This window comes from Palaemon carinicauda, chromosome 3, assembly GCF_036898095.1.
Source record: "Palaemon carinicauda isolate YSFRI2023 chromosome 3, ASM3689809v2, whole genome shotgun sequence".
Lineage (NCBI taxonomy): Eukaryota > Metazoa > Arthropoda > Malacostraca > Decapoda > Palaemonidae > Palaemon > Palaemon carinicauda.
Window position 1 is genome coordinate 54,312,324 of NC_090727.1, and position 22,500 is coordinate 54,334,823.

A 22,500-nucleotide genomic window follows, 5' to 3' on the forward strand; every position below is an offset into this window, starting at 1 on the left:
ATATATATATATATATATATATATATATATATATATATATAATATATATAATATATAATATATAATATATAATATATAATATATAATATATAATATACAATATATATATATATATATCTATTATATATATACATATATAGATATGTATATATACATATATAGATATATATATATATATATATATATATATACATATATATATATATATATATACATATATATATATATATACATGTATATATACATATATGTATATATACATGTATATAAAATGTATATATATGTATATATACACACATACACATACATATATATATTTTCGTAATTAAAGACAAACCTTAGTTACCAAAACAGCAGGTACTGTAATTCACTATTTGTTCTGGTCTAAATTCTAATCTTAGATACTGAACTACCAATTCTATATTTCTTATTTAAATATCAAGAGTTCAAATAATTGTTCACAGCTGAAGACCAGATTGTTCTGGTATAGATTCTAATTTGAAATTCTGAACTATAGATTCTATAAGTATATTTCATTTTCAATTAGATATCTTAAGTTAAAATAATTTTTCATTGCCGAAGACCAAAGTGTTCTGATGTAGATTGCAATCTACTATAATGACATATCATCTCTATTGTATTTGTTTTTCAATTAAAATATCAAAAGTTTCATTTCAATATTCACAGGTAAAACCAAAGTTCAAATTACATTCCTATGGGAAGAAAATAAGAGTTTTTCTTTTCTATAAGGCTCTATGGTACATTATACTGATAAACAAATAATTTGGTACCTATCAAAATACCTATGAATCTATCTTACAATAAGATCTATATGATATCATTTCAGAAATTATATTAAAAAAAATATTGGGCAATATATCTAATTAGAATTTAATTGCAGTCTTAGATTTCATTATTAAAATAGGCTCCCAATCAAATGGCATCAGCAAATATATGTAGCCTACCACATTTTAGAGAATATATTAATAATTTACGTGGAATATAATCTATTTTGGTCGCTCATTATGAAAATGCCAAGCTAAAGCTTCGACAAAATTATGCCAAGACTCGAGACCCGAATATAATTCAAAGCAGAAAATACAAATGACAATTATGAAATAGATCAGATTACCATTTGGTTAATTTAGCCCTTTAGAAATCTTCGATGTTTAGTCACTGAATAAAATAATATTTTAGGGAAAGCTAAAAAAAAAAAAAAAAAAAAAAATGCCATCATCGATTTCTCATTTGGAGATTTTTTCAAAGTTCAAATTTGGGTCGAATTTCCTTGTTTATCTGAAAATTATTTTTTTACATCTTTTATGTTTTTTTTTATGGAATTCTTATTTTTTCTACGTCTGTTTTCCCAACGGACAAATTTTGATTAAAGCTAAGCTAACAACAGCAACAACATCATTAATAATAATAATAATAATAATAATAATAATAATAATAATAATAATAATAATAATAATAATAATAATAATATTGATAATATTGATAACAACAACAATAATAATAATAATAATAATAATAATAATAATAATAATAATAATAATAATAATAAATAATAATTTTGAATGATAATGCTTAGCTGCTACATGTTTAGTAAAACTTCAGCCAAGGGGTAATTATCTTAGACAAAAATAAAGGTAATATTTCTGTTACTAAGTATTCAAAGTATATGAAACCGAGTCCAGATTTACGATAAACTCCAATGAAATGAGTTTACGGTCGAGCCACGTACTATATTCGACCAAGGAAATTGCCCTGGTATTTAAAGTCAATATCCCTCCAAGCAAAATTATGGCAACGATTCTGCACAAACAAGACTAACTACGTTCTTCCTAACTTAGTGTGTAGTGGCTGCTTCTACTGCTCTGATGTAATTTCGAACGGAGGGAACTAGTGGGGTAATTAAGTGACCCCTGAGGAGGGGTAAGCAACGAATTGTTGGTAGTTTAAGGCTATGTTCGAATTGGGTTGTCTGGCAAGACTGGCATCCATATGTTCTGCATTTCGGGGTCATTGAAGTTATAGTCTTGAAAGCTAAATGGTTTTGGTTTTGAGATTCTATGGAATTATGGACATTTTATTGTTGATAGATTTAAATAAACAGTCTAATTGGCTTGTCTGGCAACCATATGCTCCGCGTTTTGGAGTCATTGAAGTTACAGTTTTATATAGGTGCATTTACATACACATGTATGGGCATATTTATGTGCATTATCTGCGTATGTATACGATATATATATATATATATATATATATATATATATATATATATATATATATATATATATATATATATATATATATATATATATATATACACATATATATAATATATATATATGAATGTATATATACATACGTGTTTATATACACATGCATACATCTATTGTATATATATATATATATATATATATATATATATATATATATATATATACACACACACACAAATACATACATAGAAATATATATGTGTATATAGCCTATATATATATATATATATATATATATATATATATATATATATATATATATATATATATATATATATATATATATACATTTCACATTGGGAGACTAAGAAAAGGTATCAAGTTTCTTTTTTTTTTGTGTGTGTGTTTGTGTGTGTGTTTGTGTGTGTGTGTGTGTGTGTGTGTGTGTGTAACCACAGAAAACAAATTTTAACCGCACTCTCCAACGATAACATTCCTTTCTGAGGCATAAAGACGAGAATCAGTTGCTCAAGAAAAACACTGACATAAGAATAAAAATAAGGTTGCAGTAACAATACAAATGTTCAGATTTACTGTCATTTTCTACTATCATTAAAGTTGTTTGTTAGACACGCTTAGCTGAACATGAGTATTAATCAAGTAATCATTAACTATAGTATTTTCGCTCATTACTCCGTTAAATTACTCGACAAGAAATGATAGAGTTTAAAGGTTTAAAGGTCGCTCATGAATGGCAGAGGCAAGGGACAGTGACATCGCCCTAGCAATCAGGACAATGCTCTAAACTGACCATATATTATATGATCAGCGCCCAAGCCTCCTCTCCACCCAAGCTAGGACCAGGGGGGGGGGGCCAGGCAGTGGCTGCTGATGACTCAGCAGATAGACCTACAGGCTCCCCCAAACTTCCCAAGCTTAGCTCACAAGGATGGTAAGGTTGCAGACACTAATGGCACTAACGAGTCTGAGCGGGACTCGAACCCCCGACTGGGAAACACCAGGCAGAGACGTAACCGATCAGGCCACAACAACCCTAATGAATCCTTTCTAGGTGATATTTTTAGCGACATTTTGAATTTTGATTTCATGTGAAATTATGTATTACTAGTGTACGCGACCCGTCAAAAATGACTGCTAAATAATCATATACTTATGCACCCAAAGATTCAATTTGTCTTGCCACCCACCAACTTTTCTCTCAGGGTACCCAGTGAGGAAAGGAAACACGGATAAATAAAATATTTCAAGAACAGTAACAACATTGAAATGAATACCTCATAATATCAATGACTATAATATCACATGAATTTCCAGCTACAAATTATTTCTAAATATTTTCGTTTGTAATCTTAGTGATTTAAAATACCATCTGTGATGAAAAACTGTCCACTAAGGATTATGATTTTCTGCTCTGTCATACTTCTAACATCAGGAGTGTTAAGCATTTCAATTTGATGATGGAACCTAAATATATTTCATGATAATCAAGTATTCCAGAAGTTTTATTCCAGCTGTTAGCAAGTTGTGGAATGATCTTCCTAATCGGGTAGTTGAACTTCAAAAGTTCAAAGTTGGAGCAAATGTTTTTATGTTGACCAGGCTGACATGGGTCTTTTTGTAGTTTATATATGACATATCTGTTTTTGACGTTAATAGTTTATAGAGGACATATCTGTTTTGACGTTGTTACTGTTTTTAGAATGATTTATTGTTAATTTGTTCTCATCATTTATCAATTTCCTTATTTCCTTTCCTCACTGGGCTATTTTTTCCTATTGGAGCCCTTGGGCTTATAGCATCTTTCTTTTCCAACTAGGGTTGTAGCTAGGCTAGTAATAATAATAATAATAATAATAATAATAATAATAATAATGATATGCTTAGTGCTGAAAGCGCTTCGCTATATTTTACAATTGATATAAAAAATTGTGTAAGAGTTCAATGCATGATTTACCAATTCCTTATTTCCTTTCCTCACTGGGCTATTTTCCCTATTGGAGCCCTTGGGCTTATAGCATCTTGCTTTTCCAACTACAGTTGTAGCTTGGCTAGTAATAATAATAATAATAATAATAATAAATAATAAAAATCATAATAATAATAATAATAATAATAATAATAATAATAATAATAATAATAATAATAATAATAATAATAATAATAATAATAATAATAATAATAATAATAATAATAATAATAATAATATGCTTAGTGCTGAAAGCGCTTCGCTATATTTTGCAATTGATATAAAAAATTGTGTAAGAGTTCAATGCATGATTTACTGAATTTCAAATCATTCTCCAATTTAATCAAATGAAGTGATTTTATTATTCACATCGGTTATGATTATGAAAATTTCTTTGGCTTTGGAAATGTTAAAAGGTGAAGTTTCAAGAACAATATTAACAATAATGATAGTAATAATTTTAAATTAAGATTATTATTGTTTATAACTGACTCAGCTTGTTTTGGATAAGAGTATGATGATTGATAGATTTTCAATATTTTTTTTTTAGACAAACTAAATCTTGACGCAAACTATTCCCTTGTCAGATCATAATAAATAATAAATAATAAATAATAAATAATAAATAATAAATAATAAATAATAAATAATAAATAATTGATAATAAATAATTGATAATAAATAATTGATAATTGATAATTGATAATTGATAATAATTAATAATTAATAATTAATAATTATAATAATAATAATAGTAATAGTAATTGTAATAACTAATAATAATAACAATATTATTATTATTATTATTATTATTATTATTATTATTATTATTACTAGCTAAGCTACAACCCTAGTTGGAAAAGAAGGATGCTATAAGCTCAAGAGCTCCAACAGGGAAAAATATCCCAGTGAGGAAAGTATGTATGATGATGATTTTGAATCATAATGATTATGTTTCAGGGAAATAAATTAATTCAGACGGGTCGTGTACACTAGTAAATCAATAACACTAGAATTAGGTGGGATTTAAATATGTCAATTACTTTACACAATTGTACAACGCACTGTTATCCCATCTTCGAGATAAAACGCATTTTTTTAAAAAGGAGAATCCACTCACAGACAGACTTCAATTAAAGAGAACGTAACCACAAAATTCGCCTGGTTGTTCGACTAGACATTTCGGGAAAAAAAAAGGTTGAAGACACCAGGCGAGAAGAATGTCTTTACCCCGGACAAGCAATTCGAGTAAAATGAAGACGGGGAATTTCCAGAGGGAAATTTTCCAGCAATGCTGCTCATTTATCACAGGCTGTCATACCCACCAAGACTCGAGGGAATTTGAGAAACCATCACTTTTCCCGCCCTCCTTCGTCGCCTCTTTACGTGTCTCAGACAAGCGGGTTCTTCCGCCTCTCATTACAAATCAGGGATGAGCGCTCGGCATAATGGGGTCGTTTCATGCGTCTAAGTTTTACTGCTTGGGTCATTTTCCTCTCTTTTTCTTTGGTGACAAGGGATTTATAATGATGTCTTGTTTAGCATTAGCCTCGAGAAAAATGAGAACAAAACAGGTCAAGAGAAAACTGAAGAATTTCTTATTCTGAGTGTGTTTTGATGGTGATGATCAGAGAGTAAGCGAGCAATACGCATTGTAAAATGATAGATGCTCCCAGTGATGTTCAAAAAGTAAGCGAACAATACGCATTGTAAAATGATAGATGCTCCCAGTGATGTTCAAACAGTAAACAAACAGTACGCTTGTAAAATGATAGATGCTCCCAGCGATGTTCGAACGGTAAGCGAACAATACGCATTGTGAAGTGATAGATGCTCCCAGTGATGTTCAAACAGTAAGCGAACAATACGCACTGTGAAGTGATAGATGCTCCCGGTGATGTTCAACCAGTAAGCGAACAATACGCATTGTAAAATGATAGATGCTCCCAGTGATGTTCAAACAGTAAGCGAGCAATACGCATTGTGAAATGATAAATGCTCCCAGTGATGTTCAAACAGTAAGCGAACAATACGCATTGTAAAATGATAGATGCGCCCAGTGATGTTAAAACAGTAAGCGAACAATAAGCATAGTAAAATGATAGATGCTCTCAGTGATGTTCAAACAGTACGCGAACAATAAGCATTGTAAAATGATAGATGCTCCCAGTGATGTTCAAACAGTAAAATACGCATTGTAAAATGATAGATGCTCCCAGTGATGTTCAAACAGTAAAATACGCATTGTAAAATGATAGATGCTCCCAGTGATGTTCAAACAGTAAAATACGCATTGTAAAATGATAGATACTGCCAGTGATGTTCAAACGGTAAGCGAACAATACGCATTGTAAAATGATAGATGCTCCCAGTGATGTTCAAACAGTAAGCGAACAACACGCATTGTAAAATGATAGATGCTCCCAGTGATGTTCAAACAGTAAGCGTACAATACGCATTGTGAAATGATAAATGCTCCGGAATGAACATCATAAAACGACCCGTGGAGGTCCTGTAGAGAGTAGGGTTCCCATACTGTTCAGGACCAGATAAGCAGACCTTAAGGGACCTTAAAGTAAAGTAAGCAGTATATTCATATATTTGGATGTTTGTCCTCATACTGCACGTACTTAAACACGGAATAGTTTTACCCAGTACCATGAATCGATGATAATTTTAAATATCTGATTTTAGTAAACTGCGGACCTTATTAACAGAAAGGAAGGATTTACGATATATTTACAATTCTTCGTTGTCGATCAAATCATTCGTTTAGTTTTACTGTTTGACATTTCCCTCTGGTTTCTTTCTTTCAGTGACAAGGGATTTATAATGATCTCTTATTTAACATTATCTCCTTAAAATGATTAATATTACGTAAACTATGAAAGCATTTATAATATATTTACAGTTTGCCAGTGTAGAAAAAATTCTCTTATATACCATTAGATTTAAAAAAAAAAAAATTCACGTAAACTGATTCTTCAGAACGATTAACAATATATTTGCGATTCGTCATTTTCGATCTAAATGTATACGGACTTTTTTCTATAATTTTCCTCTGCGTTTTTTCCCTCAGTGACAAGAGATTTATAATATCTTTTTATTTACCATTAGCTTTTTCAAATAGTTTATTCCACGTAATCTGCCTCTTCACTGTGGGGCTTTGATATCGGAAGGAAAGTATATACTCCATATTTACAATTCGTCATTGTTGATCAAAAGGTTTAAAGGTCGCTCATGAATGGCAGAGGCAAGGAACAGTGACATTACCCTAGCAAGTAGGACAATGCCCTAGAGACTGACCATATATTATATGATTATCGTCCAAGCCCCCTCTCCACCCAAGCTAGAACCAGGGAAGGCCAGGCAATGGCTGCTGATGACTCAACAGACCTATAAGCTCCCCTAAACCCACCAACCTTAGCTCACAAGGCTGGTAAAGTTGTAGACACTAAAGGCACTAACGAGTCTGAGCGGGACTAACACCCGTCTGGCAATCACCAGGCAGAGACGTTACCAATCATGCCACAACTTTTTTTTTTTTAATAATTTCCTACTTTTCCCCCTCAGTGATAATGGATTTTATAAAGGATCTTATTGACCCTCGGGTTTTTTTTTTTTTTTTCAAATAGCGGATTTTACGTAAACTGCATCTTCAGAACGGGATGACGCGTAAACTGCATCTTCAGAACGGGATGACGCGTAAACTGCATCTTCAGGACGGAATGGCGCGTAAACTGCATCTTCAGGACGGAATGGCGCGTAGAGTGCATCTTCAGGACGGAATGGCGCGTAAACTGCATCTTCAGGACGGAATGGCGCGTAAACTGCATCTTCAGGACGGAATGGAGCGTAAACTGCATCTTCAGGACGGAATGGAGCGTAAACTGCATCTTCAGGAAGGAATGGCGCGTAAACTGCATCTTCAGAAAGGAATGGCACGTAATCTGCATCTTCAGAACGGAATGGCACGTAATCTGCATCTTCAGAACGGAATGGCACGTAATCTGCATCTTCAGAAAGGAATGGCACGTAATCTGCATCTTCAGAAAGGATTGGCACGTAATCTGCATCTTCAGAAAGGATTGGCACGTATAGTGCATATTCAAAACGGAATGGGGCGTAATCTGCATCTTCAGAACGGAATGGCACGTATAGTGCATATTCAGAATGGAATGGCACGTATAGTGCATATTCAGAACGGAATGGTACGTAATCTGCATCTTCAGAACGGAATGGCACGTAATCTGCATCTTCAGAACGGAATGGCACGTAAACTGCATCTTCAGAAAGGAATGGCGCGTAATCTGCATCTTCAGAACGGAATGGCACGTAATCTGCATCTTCAGAACGGAATGGGGCGTAATCTGCATCTTCAGAACGGAATGGCACGTATAGTGCATATTCAGAATGGAATGGCACGTATAGTGCATATTCAGAACGGAATGGTACGTAATCTGCATCTTCAGAACGGAATGGCACGTAATCTGCATCTTCAGAAAGGAATGGCACGTAAACTGCATCTTCAGAACGGAATGGCGCGTAATCTGCATCTTCAGAACGGAATGGGGCGTAATCTGCATCTTCAGAACGGAATGGGGCGTAATCTGCATCTTCAGAACGGAATGGGGCGTAATCTGCATCTTCAGAACGGAATGGCACGTATAGTGCATATTCAGAATGGAATGGCACGTATAGTGCATATTCAGAATGGAATGGCACGTATAGTGCATATTCAGAATGGAATGGCACGTATAGTGCATATTCAGAACGGAATGGTACGTAATCTGCATCTTCAGAACGGAATGGCACGTAATCTGCATCTTCAGAACGGAATGGCACGTAAACTGCATCTTCAGAAAGGAATGGCGCGTAATCTGCATCTTCAGAACGGAATGGCACGTAATCTGCATCTTCAGAAAGGAATGGCACGTAATCTGCATCTTCAGAAAGGAATGGCACGTAATCTGCATCTTCAGAACGGAATGGCACGTAAACTGCATCTTCAGAACGGAATGGCACGTAAACTGCATCTTCAGAACGGAATGGCACGTAAACTGCATCTTCAGAACGGAATGGCACGTAAACTGCATCTTCAGAACGGAATGGCACGTAATCTGCATCTTCAGAACGGAATGGCACGTAATCTGCATCTTCAGAAAGGAATGGCACGTAATCTGCATCTTCAGAAAGGAATGGCACGTAATCTGCATCTTCAGAAAGGAATGGCACGTAATCTGCATCTTCAGAAAGGAATGGCACGTAATCTGCATCTTCAGAAAGGAATGGCACGTAATCTGCATCTTCAGAGCGGAATGGCACGTAATCTGCATCTTCAGAGCGGAATGGCACGTAATCTGCATCTTCAGAGCGGAATGGCACGTAATCTGCATCTTCAGAGCGGAATGGCACGTAATCTGCATCTTCAGAACGGAATGGCACGTAATCTGCATCTTCAGAGCGGAATGGCACGTAAACTGCCTCTTCAGAACATTCCAACGGAATGGCACGTGAACTGCATCTTCAGAGCGGAATGACACGTAAACTGTATCTTCAGAGCGGAATGACACTTAAACTGCATCTTCAGAACGTTATGACACTTAAACTGCATCTTCAGAACGTTATGACACTTAAACTGCATCTTCAGAACGGAATGGCACGTAAACTGCATCTTCAGAACGGAATGGCACAAACTGCATCTTCAGAACGGAATGGCACGTAAACTGCATCTACAGAAAGGAATGGCACGTAAACTGCATCTTCAGAAAGGAATGGCACGTAAACTGCATCTTCAGAAAGGAATGGCACGTAAACTGCATCTTCAGAAAGGAATGGCACGTAAACTGCATCTTCAGAACGGAATGGCACGTAATCTGCATCTTCAGAACGGAATGGCACGTAATCTGCATCTTCAGAACGGAATGGCACGTAATCTGCATCTTCAGAACGGAATGGCACGTAATCTGCATCTTCAGAAAGGAATGGCACGTAAACTGCATCTTCAGAACGGAATGACACGTTAACTGCATCTTCAGAACGGAATGACACGTTAACTGCATCTTCAGAACGGAATGACACGTTAACTGCATCTTCAGAACGGAATGACACGTTAACTGCATCTTCAGAACGGAATGACACGTTAACTGCATCTTCAGAACGGAATGACACGTAGCCTGCATCTTCAGAAAGGAATGACACTTAAATTGCATCTTCAGAACGGAATGACACTTAAACTGCATCTTCAGAAAGGAATGACACGTAAACTGCATCTTCAAAACTGAATGACACGTGAACTGCATCTTCAAAACGGAATGATACGGGAACTGCTTCTTCAGAACGGAATGACACGTAAACTGCATCTTCAGAACGGAATGACACGTAAACGGCATCTTCAGAACGGAATGACACGTAAACGGCATCTTCAGAACGGAATGACACGTAAACGGCATCTTCAGAACGGAATGACACGTAAACGGCATCTTCAGAACGGAATGACACTTAAACTGCATCTTCAGAACGGAATGACACTTAAACTGCATCTTCAGAACGTTATGACACTTAAACTGCATCTTCAGAACGTTATGACACTTAAACTGCATCTTCAGAACGGAATGGCACGTAAACTGCATCTTCAGAACGGAATGGCACGTAAACTGCATCTTCAGAACGGAATGGCACGTAAACTGCATCTTCAGAACGGAATGACACGTTAACTGCATCTTCAGAAAGGAATGGCACGTAAACTGCATCTTCAGAAAGGAATGGCACGTAATCTGCATCTTCAGAACGGAATGGCACGTAATCTGCATCTTCAGAACGGATTGGCACGTAATCTGCATCTTCAGAAAGGATTGGCACGTAATCTGCATCTTCAGAAAGGATTGGCACGTAATCTGCATCTTCAGAAAGGATTGGCACGTATAGTGCATATTCAGAACAGAATGGCACGTATAGTGCATATTCAGAACGGAATGGCACGTAATCTGCATCTTCAGAACGGAATGGTACGTAATCTGCATCTTCAGAACGGAATGGCATGTAAACTGCATCTTCAGAAAGGAATGGCGCGTAATCTGCATCTTCAGAAAGTAATGGCGCGTAATCTGCATCTTCAGAACGGAATGGCACGAAATCTGCATCTTCAGAGAGGAATGGCACATAATCTGCATCTTCAGAAAGGGATGGCACGTAAACTGCATCTTCAGAAAGGAATGGCACGTAATCTGCATCTTCAGAACGGAATGGCACGTAAACTGCATCTTCAGAACGGAATGGCACGTAAACTGCATCTTCAGAACGGAATGGCACGTAATCTGCATCTTCAGAACGGAATGGCACGTAATCTGCATCTTCAGAAAGGAATGGCACGTAATCTGCATCTTCAGAGCGGAATGGCACGTAAACTGCCTCTTCAGAACATTCCAACGGAATGGCACGTGAACTGCATCTTCAGAACGGAATGGCACGTAAACTGCATCTTCAGAACGGAATGACACGTAAACTGCATCTTCGGAACGGAATGGCACGTAAACTGCATCTTCAGAACGGAATGGCACGTAAACTGCATCTTCAGAACGGAATGACACTGAAACTGCATCTTCAGAACGGAATGGCACGTAAACTGCATCTTCAGAACGGAATGGCACGTAAACTGCATCTTCAGAACGGAATGACACTGAAACTGCATCTTCAGAACGGAATGACACTGAAACTGCATCTTCAGAACGGAATGGCACGTAAACTGCATCTTCAGAACGGAATGGCACGTAAACTGCATCTTCAGAACGGAATGGCACGTAAACTGCATCTTCAGAACGGAATGGCACGTAAACTGCATCTTCAGAATGGAACGACACTGAAACTGCATCTTCAGAACGGAACGACACTGAAACTGCATCTTCAGAACGGAATGACACGTAATCTGCATCTTCAGAACGGAATGACACTTAATCTGCATCTTCAGAACGGAATGACACTGAAACTGCATCTTCAGAACGGAATGACCCGCAAACTGCATCTTCAGAACGGAATGACACGCAAACTGCATCTTCAGAACGGAATGACACGCAAACTGCATCTTCAGAACGGAATGACACGCAAACTGCATCTTCAGAACGGAATGACACGTAAATACTTCTTCAGAACGGAATGACACGTAAATACTTCTTCAGAACGGAATGACACGTAGACTGCATCTTCATAACGGAATGACTTACGATATATTTATAATTCCTCATTGTCAATCAAAATGTGTACTGACTTTTGAGATTATAGTACATAAAATAATTACATTTCTTGCATGAAAGTCTCATATAACTCAAGTATCATTAAAATATTTTCTAGTGTCAGTTTTCGTCCAATGATAAAATCAATGATGATTATGTTCAACAACGGAGATTAATTATTCATGGAACACTTTATAGAAAGCCATTATTATGAACCCTCCATTTATATGTCAAACATTGCTACATTATCGTTTATAAATTCGTTGATCGAGTTAATAATATAATGACTACGAAAATGCATCCCTTTGATTCATGTATTTCATAAAACATACTATTGTTATGGAAACCATTACGTAGAGAGAGAGAGAGAGAGAGAGAGAGAGAGAGAGAGAGAGAGAGAGAGAGAGAGAGAGAGAGAGAGCGATAGCGAGAGAGAGAGAGAGAGAGAGAGAGAGAGCGATAGCGAGAGAGAGAGAGAGCGATAGCGAGAGAGAGAGAGAGAGAGAGAGCGATAGCGAGAGAGAGAGCGATAGCGAGAGAGAGAGAGAGAGAGAGAGAGCGATAGCGAGAGAGAGAGAGAGAGAGAGAGCGATAGCGAGAGAGAGAGAGAGAGAGAGCGATAGCGAGAGAGAGAGAGAGAGAGCGATAGCGAGAGAGAGAGAGAGCGCGATAGCGAGAGAGAGAGAGAGAGAGAGAGACAGCGATAGCGAGAGAGAGAGAGAGAGAGAGAGAGAGAGAGAGAGAGACACACAGCGATAGCGATAGCAAGAGCGAGAGAGAGAGACACAGCGATAGCGATAGCAAGAGCGAGAGAGAGAGTGAGAGAGAGAGCGAGAAAGAAAGAGCGAGAGAGAGTGAGAGAGAGAGCGAGAAAGAAAGAGCGAGAGAGAGTGAGAGAGAGAGCGAGAAAGAAAGAGCGAGAGAGAGAGAGAGCGAGAAAGAAAGAAAGAGCGAGAGAGAGAGAGAGCGAGAAAGAAAGAGCGAGAGAGAGAGAGAGAGCGAGAAAGAAAGAGCGAGAGAGAGAGAGAGAGAGAGAGAGAGAGAAAGAGAGCGAGAAAGAAAGAGCGAGAGAGAGAGAGAGAGAGAGAGAGAGAGAGAGAGTGTGTTATGGGAAACATTTATCAAGATGAGTTTTTCATGGACGATATTGCTTCTATGACAAAATTTGAGTTCAGGGTCTATATTGTAAAATAGTCAATATTCATTGAAGTCGAAGAGTATTACCCTTCGGTTTGTGATAGCATATTGGATACGTCCCTGCCTGGCAATACGTTAGACGGGAGTTTGAGACCCAATCGAGGTTATTAGTTTCTAATAGTCTGAAACCTTGCCATCTTCGTGAGCTAGGAATGAGGTGTTTGGGGGAGCCTATATATCTACCAGCTTAGTCATCAGAAGTCATTGCATGGCCCTACCTGGTACTGAATTGATAGAGAGCTTTGACGCTGATCATATGCTTATATGGTCAGTCTGTAGGACATTGTCCTGTTCTTGGCCTCTGATCTTCGTGGGCGATGTTAAAATCTTATGCCCGCTGATCATATGTATATATGGTCAGTCTCTAGGACATTGTCTTGTTCTTGGCCTCTGGTCTTCGTGGGCGACGTTAAAATCTTTATGTCCGCTAATCATATGTATATATGGTCAGTCTGTGGGACATTGTCCTGTTCTTGGCCTCTGGTCTTCGTGGGTGACGTTTAAAATCTTTATGCCCGCTGATCATATGTATATATGGTCAGTCTCTAGGACATTGTCCTGTTCTTGGCCTCTGGTCTTCGTGGGTGACGTTACAATCTTTATGCCCGCTGATCATATGTATATATGGTCAGTCTCTAGGACATTGTCCTGTTCTTGGCCTCTGGTCTTCGTGGGCGACGTTAAAATCTTTACGCCCGCTGATCATATGTATATATGGTCAGTCTGTAGGACATTGTCCTGTTCTTGGCCTCTGGTCTTCGTGGGTGACGTTAAAATCTTACTCCCGCTGATCATATGTATATATGGTCAGTCTCTAGGACATTGTCTTGTTCTTGGCCTCTGGTCTTCGTGGGCGACGTTAAAATCTTTACGTCCGCTAATCATATGTATATATGGTCAGTCTGTAGGACATTGTCCTGTTCTTGGCCTCTGGTCTTCGTGGGTGACGTTAAAATCTTTATGCCCGCTGATCATATGTATATATGGTCAGTCTCTAGGACATTGTCCTGTTCTTGGCCTCTAATCTGTAAAGATTTTAACGTCACCCATGAAGATCATTCTTTTACTGACTTTATTGATAAACTCAAGAGGTAATCATAGAAAAGACTTAAGCATTTATGTACAGTTGAACACAGAAATTCTTGTTACACCTCACTCTGAAGAAGTGCACCAAACCACACCCTAGCTGCATGGCTAGTTCCTATATTTAGCTCCACCCACCACCTCTGCCTCCTCTTCCTACATAGTCTGTTTGGTTTCTCCTTCCGAAGTAACTGTGTGGCAAGGGACAGTTACAGAGCCCTAGGAAGCAGGACAATGTAATAGAGACTGACCATATATACACATGATCAGTGCCCCAGCCCGCTCTCCACCCAAACTAGGACCATAGTTTGTTTGGTTACTCCTTTCGAAGTAGCTGTGTGGCAAGGGACAGTTACACTGCCCTAGCAAGCAGGACAATCCACTAGAGACTGACCATATATACATATGATCCGCGCCCCAGCCCGCTCTCCACCCAAACTAAGACCAGGGAGGGCCAGGCAATGGTTGCTGATGGCTCAGCTCAAGTCCCTATCTTTAGCTCACAAGGATGGTGAGATTGCAGAACACTAAGGAACTAACAAGTTGGAGTGGGACTCCAACCCCAGTCTGGCGATTACCAGTTTAGAACGTTACCACACAGGCCACCACAACCCTAAAATGTGCACTTCTATGGACCAAGGTGTGCCAGATTCTCGGGCGTTCAACTGTACTTTGTCGTAGAGGAACATTACCCTCAGAAGAACAACAATCGCTTTTGCTAAATGGTGTACATTGCAGGACCCTAATGTCCCCCACAGGAAGGTTTATGTGGCCCAGGGGCTTCGTTCTATTCCGAAATTGCAAGTTGACCATTGTTAATGACACGGACATCGGTATTTCACGTCATGGGATAAATCTTGGCTTCAGATTTTGAGAGTTGTGTTAATACTTAATACTTTTTTTCTGTATTGGGCTTATTGAATGGGCTTATTGAAAGTAATAATGCCAAAAGATCATAAACCAGTTAGTAATTTTTTTTTATTAATACTTTTTTATCAAATGATAATGATAGGGAAAAATGGGACATAAAGGCCACAACAGACTATGTTTACCACTGTAATATGGATATAAGAAAAAAAAAAGTTTCTTAGGTATTATTATTATCGTTATTATTATTATTATTATTATCATTATTATTATTATTATTACTATCCAAGCTACAACCCTAGTTGGAAAAGCAAGATGCTATAAGCCCAGGGGCTCCAACAGGGAAAAATAGCCCAGTGAGGAAAGGAAATAGTGAAAAAAATAAATGAAGAGAACAAATTAACAATAAATCATTCTAAAAAAAGTAACAACGTCAAAACAGACATGTCACATATAAACTATTAATATAAAAAACAAATATGTCATAATATCTAGATCAGGAATAAGAAATTTAATAGCCCGTAAGTTTCTGTCCAACAAATTAAGATGAGAATCAGCAGCTGAACACCTGACAGGAGAACAATACTCAAAACTAGGTAGAATGAAAGAATTAAAACACTTCTTCAGAATAGATTGATCACCGAAAATCTTGAAAATTTCTCAATAAGCCTATTTTTTTGTGCAATTGAAGAAGACAGACCTTATATGTTTCTCAAAAGTAAATTTGCTGTCGAGAATCACACCTAAAATTTTGAAAGAGTCATACAAATTTAAAGAAACATTATCAATACTGAGATCCGGATGTTGAGGAGCCACCGTCCTTGACCTACTTACAATCATACTTTGAGTTTTGTTAGGATTCAACTTCATACCCCATAATTTGCACCATGCACTAATTCTAGCTAAATCTCTATTAAGGGATTCACCAACCCCAGATCTACATTCAGGGGATGGAATTGATGTAAAGAGAGTAGGATCATCTGCATATGCAACAAGCTTGTTTTCTAGGCCAAACCATATGTCATGTGTATATAGTATGAAAAGTAATGGGCCAAGAACACTACCCTGTGGAACACCGGATATCACATTCCTATAATCACTATGGTGCCCATCAACAACAACTCTTTGAGATCTATTACTTTAAAAAATAATAATAATGCTAAGAAACGACCCACCCACTCCCAATTGTTTCAGTTTGAAAACAAGGGCCTCATGATTAACACGGTCAAAGGCAGCACTAAAATCAAGGCCAATCATACGAACTTCCTGACCACAATCAAGGGATTTCTGTACAGCATTGGAGGCTTCTTAAAAGTGTAATGATTCCAGAGAACCATAAACCAGTCTATTAACCTTTTTAAATATCTTTTTTTTTTTTTTTTATCAAATTATAATGATAGGGAAAATGGGACAAAGGCCACAATAGACTATGTATACCACTGTAATATGGATATACCACGAAAAAAAAATAATTCCGTAGTAGGCTTCTTGAAAGTGTAAGGATGCCAGAGAACCATAAACTAGTCAATTAATCACATTCTTAAATAAAATTTCTTTATCATATGCCAATGATTGTGAAAAGGGTGATGTAAAGGCCACAGGAGACTAAGAGTACCACTGTAATGTGGATATACTAAAATAAGACCTAAAAAAAAAAAGCCCACCAGCATAGAGGGAATGGTTAATGCATATGGTAAATCAATATTCATACCTAAGGCTGGAACTTGAGTAGGAATTATTCAAATTAAGAAACTACGCCAGCAAACATTACTCAGAAAAAAAAAAAAAAAAATGTTACCCGAGATTTATGAAAACAGAAAATCTTTGACATAACACATTAGTCAATATTTATCATTGACATCAAAGAGTATTCTCAAAGCCGAGCTGACTTTAATGTAGACATGTCTAGTCAATTTTTTTTTTTTTTTTATGATGGATGAATAATGAAGGGAGGCAAATATGAAATGCAAAATTACCAACTCACTTGAATGCTAAGTGATCATTATGAGCAAAAGAGGATAAATATTTAAAGAAACTAAAGAAAGACAGGTTGATATGGATGGTGAAATAGACTTTGTGATAGGCAACATAGATAGATAAAGACAATTATTCTCGGGAAGTTAACCTAATGCATAATTTCAATCTACAAGTGAAATAAGATTGTGATGTACATTAGGAAGTAAAATTTTGATCTGCATTGTGAAATAGGATCGTGAATCACATTCGGAAATAAGACTGAACTACATTCTGCAACAAGATTGTGATATAAAAAGGGAACTAAAGTGGATCTGCATTGGGAAACAAGATTGCGATCTGCATTGGGAAACAAGATTGCGATCTGCATTGGGAAACAAGATTGCGATCTGCATTGGGAAACAAGATTGCGATCTGCATTGGGAAACAAGATTGCGATCTGCATTGGGAAACAAGATTGCGATCTGCATTGGGAAACAAGATTGCGATCTGCATTGGGAAACAAGATTGCGATCTGCATTGGGAAACAAGATTGTGATCTGTATTGGGAAACAAGATTGTGATCTGCATTGGGAAACAAGATTGTGTTCTACAATGGGAACTAAAACTGATCTATATTGGGAAGTAAGATTGTGATCTGCATAGGGAGGTAAGATTGTGATCTGCATTGGGAAATAAGATTGTGATCTGCATTGGGAAATAAGACTGATCTGCATTGCAAAATAAGATTGTGATCTGCATTGGGAAATATGATTACGATCTGCATTGAGAAACAAGATTTTGATCTACAATGGGAACCAAAACTGATCTGCATTGGGAAATAAGTTTGTGATCTGTTTTGGGAAACAAGATTAAGATCTACAATGGGAACCAAAACTGATCTGCATTGGGAAATATGATTGCTATCTGCATTGAGAAACAAGATTTTGATCTACAATGGGAACCAAAACTGATCTGCATTGGGAAATGAGATGTTGATCTGCATTGGGAAAGAAAATTTTGATCTACATTGGGAACCAAAACTGATCTGCATTGTGAAATAAGATTGTGATCTGTTTTGGGAAACAAGATTAAGATCTACAATGGGAACCTAAACTGATCTGCATTGTGAAATAAGATTGTGATCTGTTTTGGGAAACAAGATTAAGATCTACAATGGGAACCAAAACTGATCTGCATTGTGAAGCGAGATTGTGATCTGCATTGGGAAACAAGATTAAGATCTACAATGGGAACCAAAACTGATCTGCATTGTGAAGCGAGATTGTGATCTGCATTGGGAAACAAGATTAAGATCTACAATGGGAACCAACACTGATCTGCATTGTTAAATAAGATTGTGATCTGCATTTAGAAATAAGACCGATCTGCATTGACAAATAAGATTGTGATCTGCATTGACAAATAAGATTGTGATCTGCATTGGGAAATAAGATTGTGATCTGCATTGGGAAATAAGATTGTGATCTGCATTGGGAAGTAAGATTGTGATCTGCATTGGGAAATAAGATTGTGATCTGCATTGGGAAGTAAGATTGTGATCTGCATTGGGAAATAAGATTGTGATCTGCATTGGGAAGTAAGATTGTGATCTGCATTGGGAAATAAGATTGTGATCTGCATTGGGAAGTAAGATTGTGATCTGCATTGGGAAGTAAGATTGTGATCTGCATTGGGAAGTAAGATTGTGATCTGCATTGGGAAGTAAGATTGTGATCTGTATTGAGAAATTAGATTGTGATCTGCATTGGGAAATAAGATTGTGATCTGCATTGGGAAATAAGATTGTGATCTGCATTGGGAAATAAGATTGTGATCTGCATTGGGAAATAAGATTGTGATCTGCATTGGGAAATAAGATTGTGATATGCATTGACAAGTAAGATTGTGATCTATTATGGGAACGAAACCTGATCTGCATTGGGAAATTAGATTGTGATCTGCATTGGAAAGTAAGATTACGATCTACAATGGGAACCAAAACTGAACTGCATTGGGAAATAAGATTATGATCTGTTTTGGAAAGTAAGATTACGATCTACAATGGGAACCAAAACTGATCTGCATTGGGAAATATGATTGATCTGTTTTGGGAAACAAGATTAAGATATACAATGGGAACCAAAACTGTCTGCATTGGGAAATAAAACTATGATCAGCATACTAAATGAAAATTATAATCTCTAAGTCTCAATTTAGAAACAAAACATTATCTCAAGCGAAAGAAACTCATTACGGTTAATGACAAATGACAATCGGACACGTTCGGTCACAGGAACTATTTTATACAACGAATTAAAATAAGTTTCTACAAAAGCTAACATCTCTCAGTCACACTACAAATTATTCAGAAACTGATTAATATCTAATTACTAACATTAATTCATTTACTTTCTGATTAGTATTATTTTTTCCAACACGAAATGGCACGACATCAAATATCGACCAATAAACTATTTTTGAAATTCAGATAATTCATTCCTCGTATCGGAGTTTGATGATCAATGACTCCAAGTACAAAAATGTCTCTCGCATCAAAGAGATTATTCAAATTGCTGTAAAAGGGAAGAGAAAGAAGAATGCATACGAGGGATGTAATGGGATGACCAATCAGTTCAGAAATGTCGAATGGTGATGCAAATTGAGATCATACGTCAACAGAGAAGGGAATGAAACTAAAAGTACAATAATGAAGATTTTGGGTATTAAAAATCAGTTACACATGGTTGTATATTTTAAAGAAAGGAGTTTTTCCATTTTCGCTTCAGTTAAAGAGGCATTGAAAGAACTTTAAGTTCTTGTGTTTTTAAAAATATAAATGGAGATATAATTGTTGATTTCTAATACCCAAAATTATTACACAAAGTGTTGTTGTTGTTGTTGTTATTGTTATTGTAATTATTATTATTATTATTATTATTATTATTATTATTATTATTATTATTATTATTATTATTATTATTATCATACCCGACACTGAGCGGATGGAAGGGAACCTCAGTTTAATAAGGAACTGGAGAATTACGACAAAGCCAAACGTTGTTGTTTGCTGGTGATGGGAATAAATTCAAGAATGTTTGGCGTTATCGTGATTCTCCACTTATTATTATTATTATTATTATTATTATTATTATTATTATTATTATTATTATTATTATTTTTTGGCTAAATACTAGCTAAACAACAACCCTAGTAGGGGAAGCAGGATGCTACAAGCGCAAGGGCTCCAACAAGGAAAAATGACCCAGTGAGGTAAAACGAAATAATGAGATATATGAACAGGAAAATAAAAATACAAAAAAAAAAAAAAAACCAAGAATATTCTTTTTTTTTTTATTATTATTATTATTATTATTATCATTATTATTATTATTATTATTATTATTATTATTATTATTATTATTATTATTATTATTATTATTATTATTATTATTAGCTAAAAAACTAGCTAAACTACAACCCTAGTAGGGGAAGCAGGATGCTACAAGAGCAAGGGCTCCAACAAGGAAAAATGGCCCAGTGAGGAAAAATGAAATGAGATATATGAACAGGAAAATAAAAATGCAAATAAAACAATAAGAATGGAAACATAATTAAGATAGAGCTTTCTCAAATAAAATATAAAGAGAGACCTACGTCAGCATTATCCAAGTGTAAGGTTATATTTTTACTTTAATTTTTCCTGAGGCAAATCATCCAAAATTGCGCATTTATGAGTATTCTAGACGTAACGGAATACGAAAATGTCAGAAGAGAGACGTTGCAATTTCAGTGAAGATGTTTGTTTTGCAAATTGAAACAGATATGAAGGTATTCTTTTTAGGATAGACTCGAGTGTGCAAAAGGTCAAGTGAGAGAGGAGAGAGAGAGAGAGAGAGAGAGAGAGAGAGAAATTTTTAGTTCTTATCTGTAATATACTTCTTTTATTATTTTCCAGCTTTATCTATCTTTTATTATTTTCCAGCTTTATCTATCTTTTATTATTTTCCAGCTTTATCTATCTTTTATTATTTTCCAGCTTTATCTATCTTTTATTTTTTTCCAGCTTTATCTATCTTTTATTATTTTCCAGCTTTATCTATCTTTTATTATTTTCCAACTTTATCTATCTTTTATTATTTTCCAACTCTATCTATCTCTCTATCTCTCTATCTCTCTATCTCTCTATCTCTCTATCTCTCTATCTCTCTATATCTATATATCTATATATCTATATATCTATATATCTATATCTATATCTATAGTTATACTGTATATCGTTATATATCTTTCCTGCCACGCTCAGTGGCATTGCCTGACGTATAAGTATTTGGAATCTCCTCGATCCTCTGGTACGTGGAAGAGAGAGAGAGAGAGAGAGAGAGAGAGAGAGAGAGAGAGTAAGCATACCCTGGTGAGAGGGGTTACTTCGAGAAGTGCACTGTATGCGTGCGCGTGTACTCACATCATTTTGATGGGTCGCATACACTAGTATACATATTTCCCTTTATTATCAATCTTAGCCAACATAGGCTAGTTATCTTAAGCTTAAGTTCAGTTCTTTATAATCAAGAAATATAGAATATTGATTAGATGTATATCAGTCGTAAAACAAATCAGAAACTCAGATTCCAATCATAGCTTACATTTACATACATTCACATTACTGACAAATATTTTTTTCACTGTTTATGATAAAATTTATTGCTTAAAATACCATCTAAAATACCATTTATTTTAATGTTGTTACTGCTCTTAAAATATTTTATTTTTCCTTGTTTCCTTTCCTCACTGGGCTATTTTCCCTGTTGGGGCCCCTGGGCTTATAGCATCCTGCTCTTCCAACTAGGGTTGTAGCTTAGCAGTTAATAATAATAATAATAATAATAATAATAATAATAATAATAATAATAATAATATCTTTTCCTGTTGGGGCCCCTGGGCTTATAGCATCCTG

At 36.1% G+C, this 22,500-nt stretch overlaps 2 protein-coding genes across 2 annotated transcripts in view; both read right to left on the minus strand.

Annotated features, from left to right (window-relative positions):
- Positions 1–10,697, minus strand: part of LOC137631923 (uncharacterized) — a 20,253-nt gene extending 9,556 nt beyond the window's left edge. The window contains exons 1-4 of the mRNA XM_068363929.1: positions 10,505–10,697; positions 9,899–10,397; positions 9,291–9,739; positions 7,861–9,251 (exon numbers count right to left, since the gene is read on the minus strand). Of these exons, the coding sequence (XP_068220030.1) occupies positions 7,861–9,251; positions 9,291–9,739; positions 9,899–10,397; positions 10,505–10,697 (2,532 nt within the window). The remainder of the gene's footprint in view (positions 1–7,860; positions 9,252–9,290; positions 9,740–9,898; positions 10,398–10,504) is intronic.
- A 109-nt stretch (positions 10,698–10,806) lies between these two features.
- The window catches only part of LOC137631931 (uncharacterized), a 31,283-nt gene continuing 19,589 nt past the window's right edge, over positions 10,807–22,500 (minus strand). Inside the window, exons 3-4 of the mRNA XM_068363935.1 lie at positions 11,645–12,145; positions 10,807–11,561 (exon numbers count right to left, since the gene is read on the minus strand). Of these exons, the coding sequence (XP_068220036.1) occupies positions 10,807–11,561; positions 11,645–12,145 (1,256 nt within the window). The remainder of the gene's footprint in view (positions 11,562–11,644; positions 12,146–22,500) is intronic.